Here is an 18,853-nt window from a genome sequence, read left to right on the forward strand (position 1 = left end):
TTTACTAAGCAGTGATAAGAACGGAGAAGTGAGCCAGTGGAGAAATTTCCCCATCAAACAATCAGCAGCTCTGTATCATTTTATAGTTTGCAAATTATAGATGTTATTTCAGTGCTGGTTGGTTGCCATGGGCAACTTCTCCACTGGCTCACTTCACTCTTATCACTGCTTAGTAAATGTACCCCTCAATAACTTATTTCAACTCATACGTCTGTCTTTATCACACACAGTATTACACTGTAGACAAATAACAGATGACCACGTTAAGGGTCATTTACAATTATAAAAATTGAGCTCCACAGTCCTTGAAACTGCCCTCGAAATATCAGTCTGCCCTAACTTTGCAGTTTTGGAAATCCATCTAAAATATGTGTGGTAGAAAGTATATCTCACGTCAAAGTCTAACCTACTGACACCTTACATCCTCATTTTTTCATTTTCTTTTTTCTCTCTGTCTCCAACTATACTGTTGAATTATCTTAATTTATGTAATGATTTTTCTGGAGAAATTAAGTCCTGTTGAATGCATTCCCAGTCAGAGGCATGAATTGTTGCCCTAAGTACTCCCTCTGCACCTGTTATCCCATTTAATTAACGTCATCCATCAAAATCTAATTTCTCTAACGTCCTAGTGGATGCTGGGGACTCCGTAAGGACCATGGGGAATAGACGGGCTCCGCAGGAGACAGGGCACTTTAAGAAATAATTTGGATACTGGTGTGCTCTGGCTCCTCCCTCTATGTCCCTCCTCCAGACCTCAGTTTGAATCTGTGCCCGGACGAGCTGGGTGCTACTAAGTGGGCTCTCCTGAGCTTGCTATAAGAAAGTATTTTGTTAGGTTTTTTATTTTCAGGGAGCTCTGCTGGCAACAGACTCCCTGCATCGTGGAACTAAGGGGAGAGAAGCAGCCCTACTCTCTGAAGATAGGTCCTGCTTCTTAGGCTCCTGGACACCATTAGCTCCAGAGGGATCGTACACAGGATCTCACCCTTTGTCGTCCGATCCCGGAGCCGCGCCGCCGTCCCCCTCGCAGAGCCGGAAGACAGAAGCCGGGTGAAAGAAGCAAGAAGACTTCGAAATCGGCGGCAGAAGACTCCAGTCTTCATATGAGGTAGCGCACAGCACTGCAGCTGTGCGCCATTGCTCCCACACTACACCCACATACTCCGGTCACTGTAAGGGTGCAGGGCGCAGGGGGGGGGGGGGGGCGGCACCCTGGGCAGCAATTAGAGACCTCTTTGGCAAAAGTTTGCATAATATACAGTTGGGCACTGTATATATGTATGAGCCCCCGCCAAAAGTGTACATGAAAGCAGGACAGAAGCCCGCCGTCGAGGGGGCGGGGCTTCTTCCTCAGCACTCACCAGCGCCATGTTTTTTCTCCACAGCACCGCTGAGAGGAAGCTCCCCAGTCTCTCTCCTGCAGTTACACGGTAGAAGAGGGTAAAAAGAGAGGGGGGGCACATAATTAGGCGCAAAAATCAATATAAACAGCAGCTACTGGGTTAACATTAAGTTACTTTGTTATTCCTGGGTTAATAGCGCTGGGGTGTGTGCTGGCATACTCTCTCTCTGTCTCTCCAAAGGGCCTTATGGGGGAATTGTCTTCAGATGAGCATTCCCTGAGTGTGTGGTGTGTCGGTACGTGTGTGTCGACATGTCTGAGGTAAAAGGCTTCCCTAAGGAGGAGATGGAGCAAATATGTGTGTGAGAGGGTGTCTCCGTCGACAACGCCGACACCTGTTTGGATATGTGTAATTAAGTGCTTAGGTGAATTTATTGCACAAAATATAAGAGAACAGACAGGAAATCTACCCATGTTTGTCCCTCTGTCGCAGAGACCTTTAGAGTCTCTCAATGCTCACTATCCAAAATAACAGACACTGATATCGACACAGAGTTTGACTCCAGTGTCGACTACGATAATGCAAAGTTACAGCCAAAATGGCAGAAAAGTATTCAATATATGATTATTGTAATAAAAGATGATTTGCATATCACTGATGACTCATCTGTCCCTGACACAAGGGTACACATGTTTAAAGGGAAGAAAGCTGAGGTAAATTTCCCTCCTCTCATGATGAAAAAGAGCGGGAATCTCCAGACAAGAGACTGCAGTTTCCCACAAAGAATTCTCAGGCAGTATCCTTTCCCCACTAGGGCCAGGATATGATGGGAATCTTCCCCTAGGGTGTCACGTTTGCCCAAAAGGTAGCCCTGACGTAACAGCTATTCTCAGGGATCCTGCAGATAGCGTGCACATTCTGGTACACTACTCAGACCGGCGATTGTGTCTGCATGGGTTTATAGCGCTGTGGCAGCGTGGACAGGTACCTTATCAGCAGAGATTGAGACCCTAGTATGCATATAGATATATATATGTATATATAGAGATATATATATATATATATATATATATATATATACATACAGGTTGAGTATCCCATATCCAAATATCCGAAATACGGAATATTCCGAAATACAGACTTTTTTGAGCGAGAGTGAGATAGTGAAACTTTTGTTTTCTGATGGCTCAGTGTACACAAACTTTGTTTAATACACACAGTTATTAAAAATATTGTATTAAATTACCTTCAGGCTGTGTGTATAAGGTGTACATGAAACATAAATGAATTGTGTGAATGTAGACACACTTTGTTTAATGCACAAAGTTATAAAAAATATTGGCTAAAATGACCTTCAGGCTGTGTGTATAAGGTGCATATAAAACATAAATGCATTCTGTGTTTAGATTTAGGTCCCATTGCCATGATATCTTATTATGGTATGCAATTATTCCAAAATACGGAAAAATCCGATATCCAAAATACCTCTGGTCCCAAGCATTTTGGATAAGGGATACTCAACCTGTATATATATATATATTAAAGATGCTGTCTTAAGAGATATGTATATATAAAACATGCCCAAAGAGACATGAGTATACTGGGTCCTAGAGTCAAAGCTATGTCGATTTCTGCTTGACGTGTCCTGTAGAATATGCAATGGACAGATGATGCCGACTTAAGAGGCATATGGAAGGCTGAGGATTGTGTGGAGAAGGGTTCTCGGACCTGGTCTCCACAGCTATAGCTGGTAATTCTGATATTTTGCCTTATATTCCTGCACAGCCTAGGAAAGCACGACATTATCAAATGCAGCCTTTCGAATAAAGAGACAAAGTCCGAGGTGCGTCCTTTCTTGCCAGAGGCAGGGGCAGAGGAAAGAAGCTGCACAACACAGCTAGTTCCCAGGAACAGAAGTCCTCCCCGGCCTCTACAAAAATCCACCGCATGTCGCTGGGGCTCCACAGGCGGAGCTAGGCCTGGTGGGGGCACGCCTTCGTAAGTTCAGCCACAAGTGGGTTCACTCCCTGTTAGATCCCTGGGCAATAGATATTGTGTCTCAGGGATACAAACTGGACTTTGAGAAGATGCCCCCTCACCGACGGCCCTGCCGGCTTCCCCCCACGAGAGGGAAACAGTGTTAACTGCAATTCACAAATTGTATCTTCAACAGGTGGTGGTCAAGGTTCCCCTCCTTCAACAAGGAGGGGGGTATTATTCGACCATGTTGTAGTCCCGAAACCAGACGGTTCGGTCAGACCCATATTGAATTTAAAATCCCTGAACATATACCTGAAAAGGTTCAAGTTCAAGATGGAATCGCTAAGAGCGGTCATTGCAAGCCTGAAAGGGGAAGATTTTATGGTGACTCGGGACATAAAGGATGCATACATTCATGTCCCCATTTATCCACCTCATCAGGCGTACCTCAGAATTGCGGTACGGGATTGTCATTACCAATTTCAGACGTTGCCGTTTGGTCTCTCCACGGCCTTGAGAATATTCACCAAGGTAATGGCGGAAATGATGGTGCTCCTGCGGAAGCAAGGTGTCACTATTATCACGTACTTGGACGATCTCCTCATAAAAGCGAGATCAAGAGAGCAGTTGCTGAACAGCGTATCACTTTCTCTGGAAGTGTAACGGCAACACGGCTGGATTCTGTATATTCCAAAGTCGCAGTTGGTTCTTACAGCTCATCTGCCTCTCCTAGGCATGATCCTAGACACAGACCAGAAAAGGGTTTATCTCCCGATAGAGAGAGCTCAGGAGCTCGTGACACTGGTCAGGAATCTATTAAAACCAAAACAGGTGTCCGTGCATCACTGCACTCGAGTCCTGGGAATGAGAGTGGCATCATACAAGGCCATTCCCTTCGGTAGGTTCCATGCGAGGACCTTCCAATGGGACTTACTGGACAAGTGGTCCGGATCACATCTTCAGATGCATCGGTTAATCACCCTATCCCCCAGGGCCAGGGTGTCTCTCCTGTGGTGGCTGCAGAGTGCTCACCTTCTCGAAGGTCGCAGATTCGGCATTCAGGACTGGGTCCTGGTGACCACGGATGCAAGCCTCCGAGGGTGGGGGACAGTCACACAGGGAAGAAATTTCCAAGGGCTGTGGTCAAGTCAGGAGACTTGCCTTCACATCAATATCCTGGAACTAAGGGCCATATACAACGCCCTAAGTCAAGCGGAGACCCTGCTTCGCGACCAACCGGTTCTGATTCAGTCAGACAACATCTCCGCAGTGGCTTATGTAACCGCCAAGGCGGCACAAGGAGCAGGGTGGCGATGGTAGAAGCCACCAGAATTCTTCGCTGGGCGGAGAATCACGTAAGCGCACTGTCAGCAGTGTTCATTCCGGGAGTGGACAACTGGGAAGCAGACTTCCTCAGAAGGCACGTCCTCCACCCGGGAGAGTGGGGACTTCATCAAGAAGTCTTCATGCAGATTGCAAGTCGGTGGGAACTGCCACAGGTGGACATGATGGCATCCCGCCTCAACAAAAAGCTGCAGAGATATTGCGCCAGGTCAAGAGACCCTCAGGCGATAGCTGTGGACGCACTGGTGACACCGTGGGTGTTCCCGTCGGTCTATGTATTTCCTCCTCTTCCTCTCATACCCAAGGTGCTGAGAATCATAAGAAAAGAGGAGTGAGAACAATACTCTTCAAGAAATGCTCACAGAGGACCCGTGGCCTCTGCCTCTAAGACAGGACTTGTGCAACAGGGGCCCTGTCTGTTCCAAGACTTACCGCGGCTGCGTTTGACGGCATGGCGGTTGAACGCCGGATCCTAGCAGAAAAAGGCATTCCGGATGAGGTCATTCCTACGCTGATAGAGGCTAGGAAGGATGTGACGGCTCAACATTATCACCGTATATGGCGAAAATATGTTGCTTGGTGTGAGGCCAGGAATGCCCCTACGGAGGAATTCCAGCTGGGCCGTTTCATTCACTTCCTACAGTCGGGAGTGGCTTTGGGCCTGAAAGTGGGTTCCATTAAGGTCCAGATTTTGGTCCTGTCCATTTTCTTTCAAAAAGAGCTGGCTTCTCTTCCTGAAGTTCAGACGTTGTAAAGGGAGTTCTGCATATTCAGCACCCTTTTGTGCCTCCAGTGGCACCTTGGGATCTTGACGTGGTGTTGAGTTTCCTGAAGTCACACTGGTTTGAGCCACTCAAAACCGTGGAGTTTAAATTTCTCACGTGGAAGGTGGTCATGCTATTAGCATTGGCTTCAGCTAGGTGTGTGTCAGAATTAGCGGCTTTGTCACATAAAAGCCCCTATCTGGTTTTCCATATGTACAGGGCAGAATTGCGGACCCGTCCACAATTTCTGCCAAAAGTGGTGTCATCTTTTCATATGAACCAACCTATTGTGGTGCCTGTGGCTACTCGTGACTTGGAGGATTCCGAGTTGCTGGATGTGGTCAGGGCTTTGAACGTTTATGTAGCCAGAATGGCTAGAGTCAGGAAAACGGAGTCGCTGTTTATCCTGTATGCATCCAACAAGCTGGGTGCTCCTGCTTCAAAGCAAACTATTGCTCGCTGGATCAGTAACACGATTCAGCAGGCTCATTCTGCGGCTGGATTGCCGCTTCCAAAATCAGTAAAAGCCCACTCCACAAGGAAGGTGGGCTCTTCTTGGGCGGCTGCCCAAGGGGTCTCGGCATTACAGCTTTGCCGAGCAGCTACTTGGTCAGGTTCAAACATTTTTGCAAAGTTTTACAAGTTTGATACCCTGGCTGAGGAGGACCTTGTGTTTGCTCATTCGGTGCTGCAGAGTCATCCGCACTCTCCCGCCCGTTTGGGAGCTTTGGTATAATCCCCATGGTCTTTACGGAGTCCCCAGCATCCACTAGGACGTTAGAGAAAATAAGATTTTACTTACCGGTAAATCTATTTCTCGTAGTCCGTAGTGGATGCTGGGCGCCCGTCCCTAGTGCGGACTTCTTCTGCAATACTTGTATATAGTTATTGCTTAAATAAGGGTTATATTGTGGTTGCGTCAGGGTTGATCTGATGCTCCGTTGTTGTTCATACTGTTAACTGGGTAAGTTTATCACAAGTTATACGGTGTGATTGGTATGAGTCTTGCCCTGGATTCCAAAATCCTTTCCTTGTACTGTCAGCTCTTCCGGGCACAGTTTCTCTAACTGAGGTCTGGAGGAGGGACATAGAGGGAGGAGCCAGAGCACACCAGTATCCAAATTCTTTCTTAAAGTGCCCTGTCTCCTGCGGAGCCCGTCTATTCCCCATGGTCCTTACGGAGTCCCCAGCATCCACTACGGACTACGAGAAATAGATTTACCGGTAAGTAAAATCTTATTTTTTTTATATTTGTGCAAAAGTAATGGCATTAATTGGCATACTATTTACTAAACCGAAACACCCTATATGCCCAACTTTTCCATATAATGGGATACATTTGTGCAAAGATTTTCAGGTTATCAATAAAAAAATTCTTTATGGGTTGGCACGTTTGCGACTTGTAAATGGCCCTGTACTGTGTTTTAAAAACAGGGCAGGGTAAGAGTCAAATGGAGAAAAATATATGGACTAGCGGAAGGTCACATTCATGGGGCTAATAAGACAAAGCGAAGCTGTCCATTAAATACAGAAAGAGAAGAAAACTAAGCAGACGGGAGAAAATGATTTAAGAGCAAAAGAGCAAACCGCATAAATGATTATTTTGATGTGTGTAATTAGTATATGTTGTAAACGTCTTACTTATGGTGCTTATTTATAATATTGAGCAGAAAAGCAGTTTTCTCTGGAATCTTGTACAACTTGTAATTAAGGTCATATTTTACTTGTACTGAATGCAATAAAACACTGCAGGAGTTTGCATGAAATTTTGTGTTGGTAACACAGTAAGAACATTGTAGATGTTCTATCAGGAGTAAAAGATTTATGCCTGTTCTTGTTTTATAGGGTTTGCTCCAATAAGTGGTATGTGCAGTAAATACCGTAGCTGTACTGTTAATGAGGATACAGGGCTTGGACTGGCATTCACAATTGCTCATGAATCAGGTCACAAGTAAGCTTTTGTCCCTTACCTTTAGCTTTGTGTGGAAATGGTACATTTTTTAACATAGTGTATATTTTGCTGATTAAAGCAAATCATAAGCATGACCGTATCATGCTGATCTTCTATAATTTAGTGCTAGTTTGGCTGATTTGTGTATATTTTATGTTTTATGTCTATGCATGAGTCTACATTTACCATACCTGAAAGCTATCAGCGTTGAAGCTTCCACATATTTAATGATAAGAACATGCGATCTGTGCTTAAAAGCTTCACTGAGTATTTGCAGTGATATTAAGTTAATATTAAGTCTACACATTAAATTTAAAATGTCATTACAATATTTTAAAGACATGCCTACTGTAAATTGATAATGTATGCATTTATTTGCATTGCATGTCCAGTTTTGGCATGATCCATGATGGAGAGGGAAATGTGTGCAAGAAGTCAGAAGGCAATATCATGTCACCAACATTGGCAGGACATAATGGAGTCTTCTCCTGGTCCGCATGCAGCCGCCAGTACTTGTACAAATTTTTGAGGTATGTGTTTTTATCATTCTTTTGTAAAAACAAAAAACAAAAAAACAAACAAACAATTGTTGCTTTGACATTGGATTGAACATAATGTATTCAAATTACTTTTTTCTGTGGAATTGAATGCAATTCCATTAGCAAAGCATCTTGTTTGTTCTCGCTCTGCGCATGCACCGAAGCCAAGTTTACACAAGTATGAGTGAAGAGAGTGCCTGAGCATAACTAAAGTATTTTCACCTAGTGTTTAGATGGAATTGAGGGCAATGCAGAGGCTGATGCAAGTGCATACTGATAAGATACAATATGTGTAGCGGTGGTCTGGATGTAAATATGCTTAAAAAAAAAAAAACCCTCTGTATACTCTAAGGCCTATATTTCTATGTAGGAGCAATTATGGCTGACTTACAGGCCACTCTTTATCAGCCCCATTATGACTACTTGCAGCATAAAGACATATATTAATATATTAAAAAAAAAAAAATTGGGCAGGGCAATATAATGCAAAATCGTACAGTAATACTTTTAGCACTAGTTTATCAAAACAGTATTTCTCTTTCCTTCATCTTGGGGACCATATCACACGTGCAGTTAGTGAGGTTAGAGGCATCAGCACCTAGGGGCATATTTAGCAAAGCTTGGAGAGCGATAAACTACCATCCAATAAGCTGCTGTCATTTTCAAACACAGCCTGTAACATGGCAGTTAGGAGTTGATTGGCACTTTATCTCTCTCCAAGCTTTGATAAATCTCCCCTTTAATGAGCTAACTTTTTAGCTGTATAAAAGCTCATCCCCCTCTAACCCAAACACTCTTTTTCATTAGGTGCTGAGGTAGTAGGTCAGAACTGAATTTGTTTGGTATACATTTTTCCCCCCTCTTTCTGCACTGCTTTCCCTCCAGCTTCAATCATTTCCTTACCTGGAGTAGTTCAGGGTTGAACTCTGGACAGCAGTTGTGTCAGCTGTGGTGCTGGAAGGGAGAGTGGTGGTGCCAGTACAATCCGGAGCCGGTAGGACGCTCAGGGGGTAGAAATTTGGTGACAAGCCAGGAGCAGGACATTGCAGGATGCGCCGTGGCAAATCCCGTAGTTCCCGGAGGGATGCACAGCTGGGCACCCAAATACTGCCAGCAACAACAGTAGGCTGTGAACGCCACATAGGGCGAGCTTCAGACTTCCCAGAAGCACGGTGGTGGCAATTACAGAGGACGTAAGCCACATTCAGGAAGTGTAGTCCAGATCACCGTGCCTAGGGAAAGGGGGTGGCTGGATTTATGGCCACGGGCTCTCTCACCCTAAGTACAAAGGGTTTACAGTAGTGGCAGATGCTCTCAGTGCCTACCCTCATGAAAGGTTAAAGTGCTGTGGTAAGACATCTGGCTTTGCGGAAAAGCAGATAAGTCAAAAGGAGCGACCCTGTGAATGATTCAGTCCAGCAGCTGAAAGGTGGGTATACACGGGGAGATGTGTGCTGAGCGATCTATCACAGACCGCTCGGCACACATCTCTCCCCCCGCTCAGCACACAGTGCGATGTGTGCTGAGCGAGGGGACGGGGAGGACCATTCACCCAAATCTAGAGCCGGCGATAGCGACACGCGGGACTGCGCATCTCTGTCACCGGAACCCTACCGACGGAGCGATGTGTGCTTGATTTCTAAGCAATCTACTCAGATTGCTTAGAAATCAAGTAAATATTGCTACGTGTGTACCCCCCTTAAGAGTGGATCTGCTGATGACTTCAAAGCTCCTATCGCTCCTCTCTCTCTTCAGTACTCCATGTGGGAGTGTAGATAAGTATCTGACAAATTATCTTTTACTCCGTATGTCTGATAAGGGGAATACTGCTAAGGTTAAAGGGCCATATACACGGGAAAGATGTGTGCTGAGCGAACCGTTCAGCGCACATTTCTCTGGCTGGGTCCACAGGATTATCCACAGGATAACATTGGGATATTGTCGAGCGACAGCGAAAATGGCACCAACACGGTCACGAGCTTTCTGGCCTCCCAGGATACATTGGGGCCTCCACTATGTAGTCCCGCCCACTGACTCAGTCAGATCAGTTTTTTGCTTGGTGCGGCAGGAAGCCACATGGTCACAGGGCTGCTGTGAAAGCAGCCTTAAGTTTTCACTAATTTATTTTTATAGACTTACTATTTTGGTTTTTGAGCGACTTCTCTTAACAGCGTCTTAAACGCATATTAGAAAGAGTCGCTCCAACAACTCCCCACCGGGTCGCAACAACGCTTACCTCCGCGGTACAGTGCTGTCTCGACGGGTGTCTGTGTCGGATGTTTTAGCAGGTCCAGCAGACGTTACCAGGCTGTGGCCGGAGCATAGGGAGACGGTGAGTCTATGGACTTCCTCTTACTAGAGGGGTCAGGACACAGCTACACTGATTTGGTGGAGACTACAAACAGTGTGTTGATGCGCCGAACATCTCGAGTGTGACAGCGCTACGCTCCGGGGATCATAGGCGCCACGATCCTGGGAGTTTAAGTCAACAGGGGGGTTTCAGACGCTCTCCTGGCCGCCCCTCCTCCGAGTTCATGGCCAGTTCCCGCGTGTCTCTCGTTTCATGAACTGAATGACCTTACTTCCGGCTCAGACGCTACCACGAGGGTACTCGGTCGCAGCTTAGACGCTGCGGTTGTGTACACTGGATATAAACCCGCCCAGACCGAGTCGCAGGCCTTTAGCGTCTGCATGCACTTGGAGTCGCTCAGCGTCCGTGTCCGTTGGTGATCGTCCGTGTCCGTTATCAGTTACCAAGAGCGGCAGTGTACACCAGTAGCGTCTGAATCCACTCAGCGTCTTACGAGCGTATTTGCTTGGATATGGAAGTGTGGTGAGTCTCCCTGTATCCCGCTCTCTGGAGGCAGGTTATACAGTACTAAAAATTCCTTCTACTTCTTAGTTTGCATTGTTAATTTTTAGTACCTATTGCATATGAGACCTGTATATTACTGTGTTTTCTGCATGTTATGTTGAAAAAAGAACCAGTTAAACAGAAGTACAATTTTCCTACTTATGTATAAGTTATTATGGAGGTTGTATTCTCATATGACAATGTCTAATGCTTTAACATGTGACTGACTGCTAGTATGCGTGATGACTTTTCTGTGTAATGTCAGTCCTGTTCTGACCCTCAAATCAGGTGCACGGTGGTCAGATTGATTTCACCTCTATATACTGATTATAGGGTGTTTTTCAGTCACAAAATTGTGTATCAGATAAAATGTCTGTGAGCTGCAAAAGTGATGAGGAGAATTTGTCAAGCACTCCCATAGCCCTAACATGCTTATCTTGTAAGTCAGGGGTAATTGATATGAATCAATTGGTCACTTATGAGGGTTTGTGTGCAAACTGTTTAGCTTTTCAGCGAAGTAAAAAACAGGAGTTAGTTCAACCTCCAGTAGAGCCACCATGGAATATGTTCGCAAAGACTCTGTCTTCAATAGCGGACAGGTTAGCTCCGGTAGCACCACCTCAAGGGTTAAGTTACACTATGAACCCATACATGCAGCTCCCTTCCTATGGTTTGGTTCCAGTAGCTTCTACAAGCAACCAAGGGGCAGGTAAGACTAAGACAGATACGTCTGTATGGCAGACTACACAAGATGATACATCGGATGATGATGCGGAAACAATAGATTCAACTCCGTATGATGATCAGTCGCAGAGCTTTAGTTCAGAAGATGTAACTGAACTCATTAATGCAGTGAAGGCTGTGCTTTCTCTGGAAGAACCAGCCAAGACAGCGTTAAAAGCAAAAGCACCTGTATTCAAACGAACAAAGTCAGTGAAAGCTGAATTTTCAGCGTCAGATGAGTTGACGGAAATGATGGATGAGTCTTGGGCAGCGCCCAGTAAAAAGTATAAGATTCCTAAGAGATGGGATTCTTATTATCCATTTCCTGCTGGAGATTGTTCGAAGAGAGAAGTTCCTCCAAAAGTAGATGCACATGTTCTGCGACTCGTGCATAAATCTGCTTTACCACTGTCATCTACCTCTTTGAATGATGTCAAAGACAGAAGGGTAGAGAGCCTATTGAAAAATATTTTTTCTCTTGTGGGTGCAGTAGTAAGACCTGCTATGGCTTCGGCCTTGGTAGCAAAGGCAATGGGCGAATGGATAGAGGAACCTAGAGAATGACATCCCCTCTCCTACTAGGGAGCAAGAGGATCGTCTTTGCCGTTTAAGGCAATCTGCCCAGTATGTAGAAGAAGCAGCTATTGATGTAGGCACTGTTGCTTCTAAAGCTTCAGCCCTGGCAGTAGTCGATCGCAGAGCAGTTTGGCTACGGACCTGGAAGGCAGATGCGGAGTCCAAGAAAGAAATGGAAGCATTCCCTTTCGTGGGTAATATATTATTTGGAAAACCTTTATCGGATATCCTAGAATCAGAGGCTGAATCAAAAAAGGTCAGATTTCCGGCTACCTATAACCCTAAGTTCAAGGGTTTAAAATTTCGCTCATTTCGCTGGCAAAGTAAAGCGAAAGCTAAAGAGGAGCCTAAGCAACCCCAGTTTAAATCCAGGGGTAGGAAGCAGTGGGCTAGCAAGAAGCCAGCTTCCAAACCTGAACAGAAACCCTCAGCCTGAAGAGACGGGCCTCCGCCTGGAGGATTCCAGGGTTGGGGGCCGACTCCTGCAGTTTGCACACATATGGCAACAGTCAACAACAGATGCCTGGGTGCAGAAGGTAGTATCTCAGGGGTATGGGTTCCCATTCAGGAGGCAGCCTCCTCAAAGATTTTTTTGCACCAGCCCGTCTCGTATAGAGTCGAAGGCCAATGCCCTGCAAGAAGCATTCCAAAAATTACTGCAGTCAGGTGTGATTGTCCCAGTACCTCCATCACAATGGGGACAGGGGTATTACTCCAATCTGTTTCTAATCCAGAAACCAAATGGGTCATATCGACCAATTCTAAATCTGAAGATGTTGAACAACTACATATGGATCCCGAAGTTCCACATGGAGACGTTACGCTCCATAATGTTGGCTATGGAACCGGGAGACTATATGGTATCTCTGGATGTACGGGATGCTTACCTACATGTGCCTATAGCACTATCACATCAGTGTTACCTCAGGTTTGCCATCCTCAAGGAACACTTCCAGTTCCAAGCTCTGCCCTTCGGGCTAGCTACAGCACCCAGGGTGTTTACCAAGATCATGGTGGTTATGGCAGCTTGTCTGCGCAAACGAGGGATAAGAATATTCCCATACCTAGACGACCTATTAATCTTAGCACAGTCGCAAGATTTACTGTTGAGCCATCTCCAACAGACGATAGTTTGTTTACAGAGACACGGGTGGCTCATAAATTGGGAGAAGTCGTCCCTGAATCCGTCACAGCGGATGGTTCATTTGGGAGCCATATTGGATTCAGACCTACAGAGAGTTCTCTTACCAGAGAAGAAAATAGTCAAGGTGCAGGTCATGGCTCAGGAAGCGTTGCAAGCCCAGGCAATGTCAGTCCATGCAGCAATGCGACTGTTGGGTCTGATGGTATCAACGTTCGACATGGTGGAATATGCGCAATTCCACTCCAGACCGTTGCAGCATCTCATTTTGACCAAATGGAACGGAAATCATCAAACAATAAAGAAGCCGATGATAAAGATTCCAGTGAATGTAAAAAGGTCTCTAGCATGGTGGCAACAGACAGACCATTTAAACAAGGGGAGACCCTTTTGGATAAAAGAGTGGCAAGTACTGACAACAGATGCCAGCCTGCAAGGCTGGGGGGCGGTACTCGGAAGCCTATGGTTCCAGGGAAAATGGACCGCAAGGGAAAGTCGCCTGCCGATAAATCTGTTAGAAATAAGAGCCATCTACTTGGCTCTGGTTCAGGCAAAGGACAATCTACAAGGAAGACCAGTCCAGATCCGCTCAGACAATGCGACGGCAGTAGCATACCTCAATCATCAAGGAGGAACTCACAGCAAGAGTCTGATGGAGGAAGTAACTCCCATTCTAAAATGGGCAGAACTCCATCTCCCGGCATTGTCAGCAGTATTTGTCCCGGGTGTACTAAATTGGGAAGCGGATTTTCTCAGTCGGCACACCATTCAGGAAACCGAATGGGCACTACACCCAGAAGTGTTTCAGACACTGGTGAACAGATGGGGTCTACCGGAGATGGACCTTATGGCGTCTCGTCTAAACAACAAAGTTCCGAGGTACGGATCAAGAAAAAGGGACCCAGGAGCGGTTTTGGTAGACGCACTGTCAGTAGAATGGAGGTTTCAGCTGGCATATCTGTTCCCTCCAATATCTCTGTTACCCAGAGTAGTGAGAAAGATAAAACAGGCAAAAGGAGCAATCATTCTAATAGCTCCAGCTTGGCCAAGAAGGCATTGGTACACAGATCTGTTGAGAATGTCCGTGGAAGCACCGATACTGCTCCCTCAACGTCCAGATCTATTAATGCAGGGTCCTTGTTGTCACAGTCATCTGGACCGCCTATCTTTGACGGTGTGGCTGTTGAAACCTCTATCTTAGAGGCTAAAAGATTTTCGAAACAAGTAATCCAAACCATGCTTAGGGCAAGAAAGCCTTCTTCGGCCCGTGTGTATCATAGAATATGGCAAGCCTATATTCACTGGTGTACTGGAAAAAATTACAATCCGAGATCTTTTAAAGTAGCTAGGATTTTGGATTTCCTGCAGGCAGGATTGGATAAAGGGTTGAAGGTTGCTTCCTTGAGGGTGCAAGTCTCAGCGTTGACTGTATGGTTCCAGCAGAAGATTGCTGACCTACAGGATGTACGTACGTTTTTCCAAGGAGTAGTACATATTCAACCTCCATTTGTTCCTCCTGCAGCTCCCTGGGATTTGAATTTAGTTCTTAAATTTCTCCAGGGTCCTCTGTTTGAACCACTTGAGAGAACAGATCTTAAGTGGTTAACGGTTAAAGTTATTTTCTTACTGGCAATGGCGTCAGCCAGAAGAGTGTCAGATTTAAGAGCATTATCATGTAAGTCTCCTTTCCTAAGTTTTTTTCCAGACAGAGCAGTTCTCAGAACGAGATCTAGTTATCTTCCAAAGGTGGTGTAAAAGTTTCACCTGAATGAAGAGATTGTAGTCCCAGCCTTTCAGGTATCGGGACTATCTGCGGGAGAAGCGTCGCTGGACGTGGTCCGGGCTTTAAAAATCTACATAGATCGTACTAGTGCCATCAGGAAAACAGATTCCCTTTTCATGCTCTACGGATTCCATAGGAGAGGTTGGCCTGCTAGTAAACAGATGCTGGCGAGATGGCTCCGAATGGTAATATCTGAAGCTTATGCTCATGCAGATCTCCCTATTCCGGCTAATGTCTCTGCACACTCTACACGTAAGGTAGGTCCTTCTTGGGCAGCACAACAGGGTGCATCAGCAGAACAGATATGTAAGGCAGCCACATGGTCTTCCATAAACACATTCATCAGACATTATGCCTTGGATACTTTTGCCTCTCATGACGCAGACTTCGGGCGAAAGGTCCTCCTGTGCAGTCAGGAGCGTCCCCACCACTAAAATGGCTTTGGGAATCCCAATGTTATCCTGTGGATAATCCTGTGGACCCAGCCAGAGAAATGAGCGTTATGGTAAGAACTTACCGTTGATAACGTGATTTCTCTTATGTCCACAGGTATCCACAGGGATCCCACCCTGACGCATCTGATTTGAGGATCTAGACAATCACTAAACCTCTTCCTTCTTGTATGGAAGGGTGTGCATGTGTGTTCTTATCGCCTGTACAGGTCTCTACCTAATGTTCCTGCCTAAAATCGCTGTGGAAAGAACTGATCTGACTGAATCAGTGGGCGGGACTATATAGTGGAGGCCCCAATGCATCCTGGGAGGCCAGAAAGCTCGTGACCGTGTTGGTGCCATTTTCGCTGTCGCTCGACAATATCCCAATGTTATCCTGTGGATACCTGTGGACATAAGAGAAATCACGTTATCAACGGTAAGTTCTTACCATAACGTTCATTTCTCCCGCCGCTCAGCACAGCGCAATGTTTGCTGAGTGATGTGGGGGAGGACGGGGGGCCGCTCTTTTCACCCAGCAGGTGAAATAAGAGACGTGCTAGACTGAGTCTGCATGCAGGTCAATCTAGCATCGGCGATACCCCCGCGCATCGCTATCGCTGTTAGGGGTCTCTCAAGACCCACTTCTTCACCAAACCCAGCCAAATCTCATCCTAACCCTCTGTTCTACGCTCTCTATGTACCCCATCTATGTCACCCCTGTCTGTCTACCCCTCCCCTTTAGATTGTAAGCTCTCACGAGCAGGGCCCTCTTCCCTCATGTGCTTAACCTTTCTTACTTTAATAATCTTTAACTGCACCACATCCAGCAGTCTTCTGCCACCTGATACTTATTCCAGTGTCATCTGCTGATGTAGCTATGTTTATTTACCCTGTACTTGTCCTATACTGTCATCAACTGTAAGTTGCTGTTTTCCTGTTTGATTATTTATATATTCTGTAATTGGGTGCTGCGGAACCCTTGTAGCGCCATATAAATAAAGGATAATGATAATAATAATAGGGGTACACACGAGTGATCTGTGCTTAAAATCTAAGCAATCTAGTCAGACTGCTTAAATTTTAAGCATGGATCTCTCTGTGAGTACCCCCCTTAAGTATTGAGGAGGGAAGTCCAGTACTCATAATTTCTGCTCAGCTTGTCAGGATAAAGCTGGGTATACACTGGGACACACTGGGGTCCATTCATCATCACTTAAATGTCACAATTTCTACAGTCCCCAGGGGATGTAAAAATTGTGACATTCATCAAACTTCGAAAACACTTTTTTTTTTTGGAGTTTGTATGTGAAACTGTTTGCCATCCTGAGATGGCGAACAGCCCCTGAAACTCATCACAAGCTGCCGTTTACATGGCAGCTTGTGCAGCAGTGGTAGGGGGGAGAAGGGGGGCCGTGGCTGTAGAGAGACCCGGGGGCTGGGGTTGGGGGGGCTGATGCAGTAATCCTTAACATGTTTGCACAGGAGGTGGGGGTGGTGCGGCGGGCCCCTCTACAGTGGAAATCGAAGATAGGGGTGTCAGAGCAGGGAAGCCACCTCTGTCCTCGCCCCATGTGCTGGGCGCTGCTGCTATGCAATCCTGGGGCCTCGCTGTGGTGCATGAGGGTGAGGAAGAAGCGTGGAGCAGCAGCCCCAGAGGAAGCAGTGAGGGGCAGTGTGTGGGGGACTGCTGCTGCAATGGAAGCTGGTGTCCTGTAAATGACATGCCACTGGGGGTGGGTGGGGGAGGGAGGCCGCAACACATAACTTGACCACCACGACACACATGTAAAGTCAGTGCCGTAACTAGGCATTTTAGCACTGTGTGCAAGAAATGGCATTGGCGCCCCCTCCCCATGCAATACAGGGGCAGTGCACGCCGTAGGCACGTAAAAAAAATATATAGGGCCGTGGCTTCATGGGGAAGGGGCGTGACCACAAAATAATACCAATTCATACTACGGTGCACAGGAGTCTCCATTATTCAAATTACGCTGCACAGTAGCGCCACTACACCAGGTAGAGCCCCTTTTACACATTACAGCAGACAGTCCCCCATTTTACACATTACGGCAGACAGCGTCCCCCTTTTTACACATTACGGCAGACAGCGTCCCCCTTTTTACACATTACAGCAGACAGTCCCCCTTTTTACACATTACAGCAGACAGTCCCCCTTTTTACACATTATGGCAGACAGCATCATCCTTTTTACACATTACGGCAGACAGCGTAGTCCTTTTTACACATTACGGCAGACAGCGTCCCCCTTTTTACACATTACGGCAGACAGCGTCCCCCTTTTTACACATTACGGCAGACAGCGTCCCCCTTTTTACACATTACAGCAGACAGCGTCCCCCTTTTTACACATTACGGCAGACAGCGTGCCCCTTTTTACACATTACGGCAGACATTGTCCCCTTTTTTACACATTACGGCAGACAGCGTCCCCCTTTTTACACATTACGGCAGACAGCGTCCCCCTTTTTACACATTACGGCAGACAGCGTCCCCCTTTTTACACATTACGGCAGACAGCGTCCCCCTTTTTACACATTACGGCAAACAGCGTCCCCTTTTTTACACATTACGGGAGACCGCGTCCCTTTTTTTACACATTACGGCAGACAACGTCCCCCTTTTTACACATCACGGGAGACAGCGTCCCCTTTTTTACACATTACGGCAGACAGCGTCCACTTTTTTACAGATTACTGCAGACAGCGTCCCCTTTTTACACATTACGGCAGACAGCATCCCCCTGTTTACACATTACGGCAGACAGCGTCCCCTTTTTTACACATTACGTCACACAGCGTCCCCTTTTTTACACATTACGTCACACAGCGTCCCCTTTTTTACACATTACAGCAGACAGTCCCCCTTTTTACACATTGCGGCAGACAGAATAGAGAGAGAGAGATACTTACCATCTCTCCCCGCTGGCAGTCAGGCTCCTCGTGCTGGCAGATCCCTCGGTGCAGGCAGGGGAGGAGGAGAAGGGAGGGGGACTGGAGCCGCAGCAGCGCTATGTAATTGGTAGAGGCGCCGCTGCAGCAGTCCCCTCTCCTTCCATATTGGCTGCCCGCCGCCGCTGTGAATGCTGGGATGAAGGATCCGCATCCCAGCATTCACAGAAGCGCCGGGCAGCCAATACGGAAGGAGAGGGGACTGCTGCTGGGGCGCTTCTACCAATTACATAGCGCTGCTGCGGCTCCAGTCCCCCTCCCTCCTCCTCCTCCGCTGCTACTCTCCTCCCCAGCGCGGCGCACACAGCAGAGGCGGCATGTAGTGAGTCAATTTGACTCATTACATGCTGCTGCCCGCTGCGCCCTCAGGGCAACTGTGCTCTGTACCAGGCACACCTGGCACACACGTAGTTACGGCCCTGTGTAAAGTGCCTGCGGGTTAAGCCACA

General features: G+C 46.6%; 1 protein-coding gene across 2 annotated transcripts in view; it reads left to right on the forward strand.

The window, feature by feature from the left end:
• ADAMTS16 (ADAM metallopeptidase with thrombospondin type 1 motif 16) overlaps positions 1-18,853 on the forward strand; it is a 922,431-nt gene that overhangs the window by 380,998 nt on the left and 522,580 nt on the right. For both annotated transcript variants that reach the window (XM_063922811.1, XM_063922812.1), the window contains 2 exons: positions 7,280-7,385; positions 7,778-7,915. In XM_063922811.1, coding sequence (XP_063778881.1) covers positions 7,280-7,385; positions 7,778-7,915 — 244 coding nt within the window. The remainder of the gene's footprint in view (positions 1-7,279; positions 7,386-7,777; positions 7,916-18,853) is intronic.

This window comes from Pseudophryne corroboree, chromosome 5 (assembly GCF_028390025.1).
Source record: "Pseudophryne corroboree isolate aPseCor3 chromosome 5, aPseCor3.hap2, whole genome shotgun sequence".
NCBI lineage: Eukaryota > Metazoa > Chordata > Amphibia > Anura > Myobatrachidae > Pseudophryne > Pseudophryne corroboree.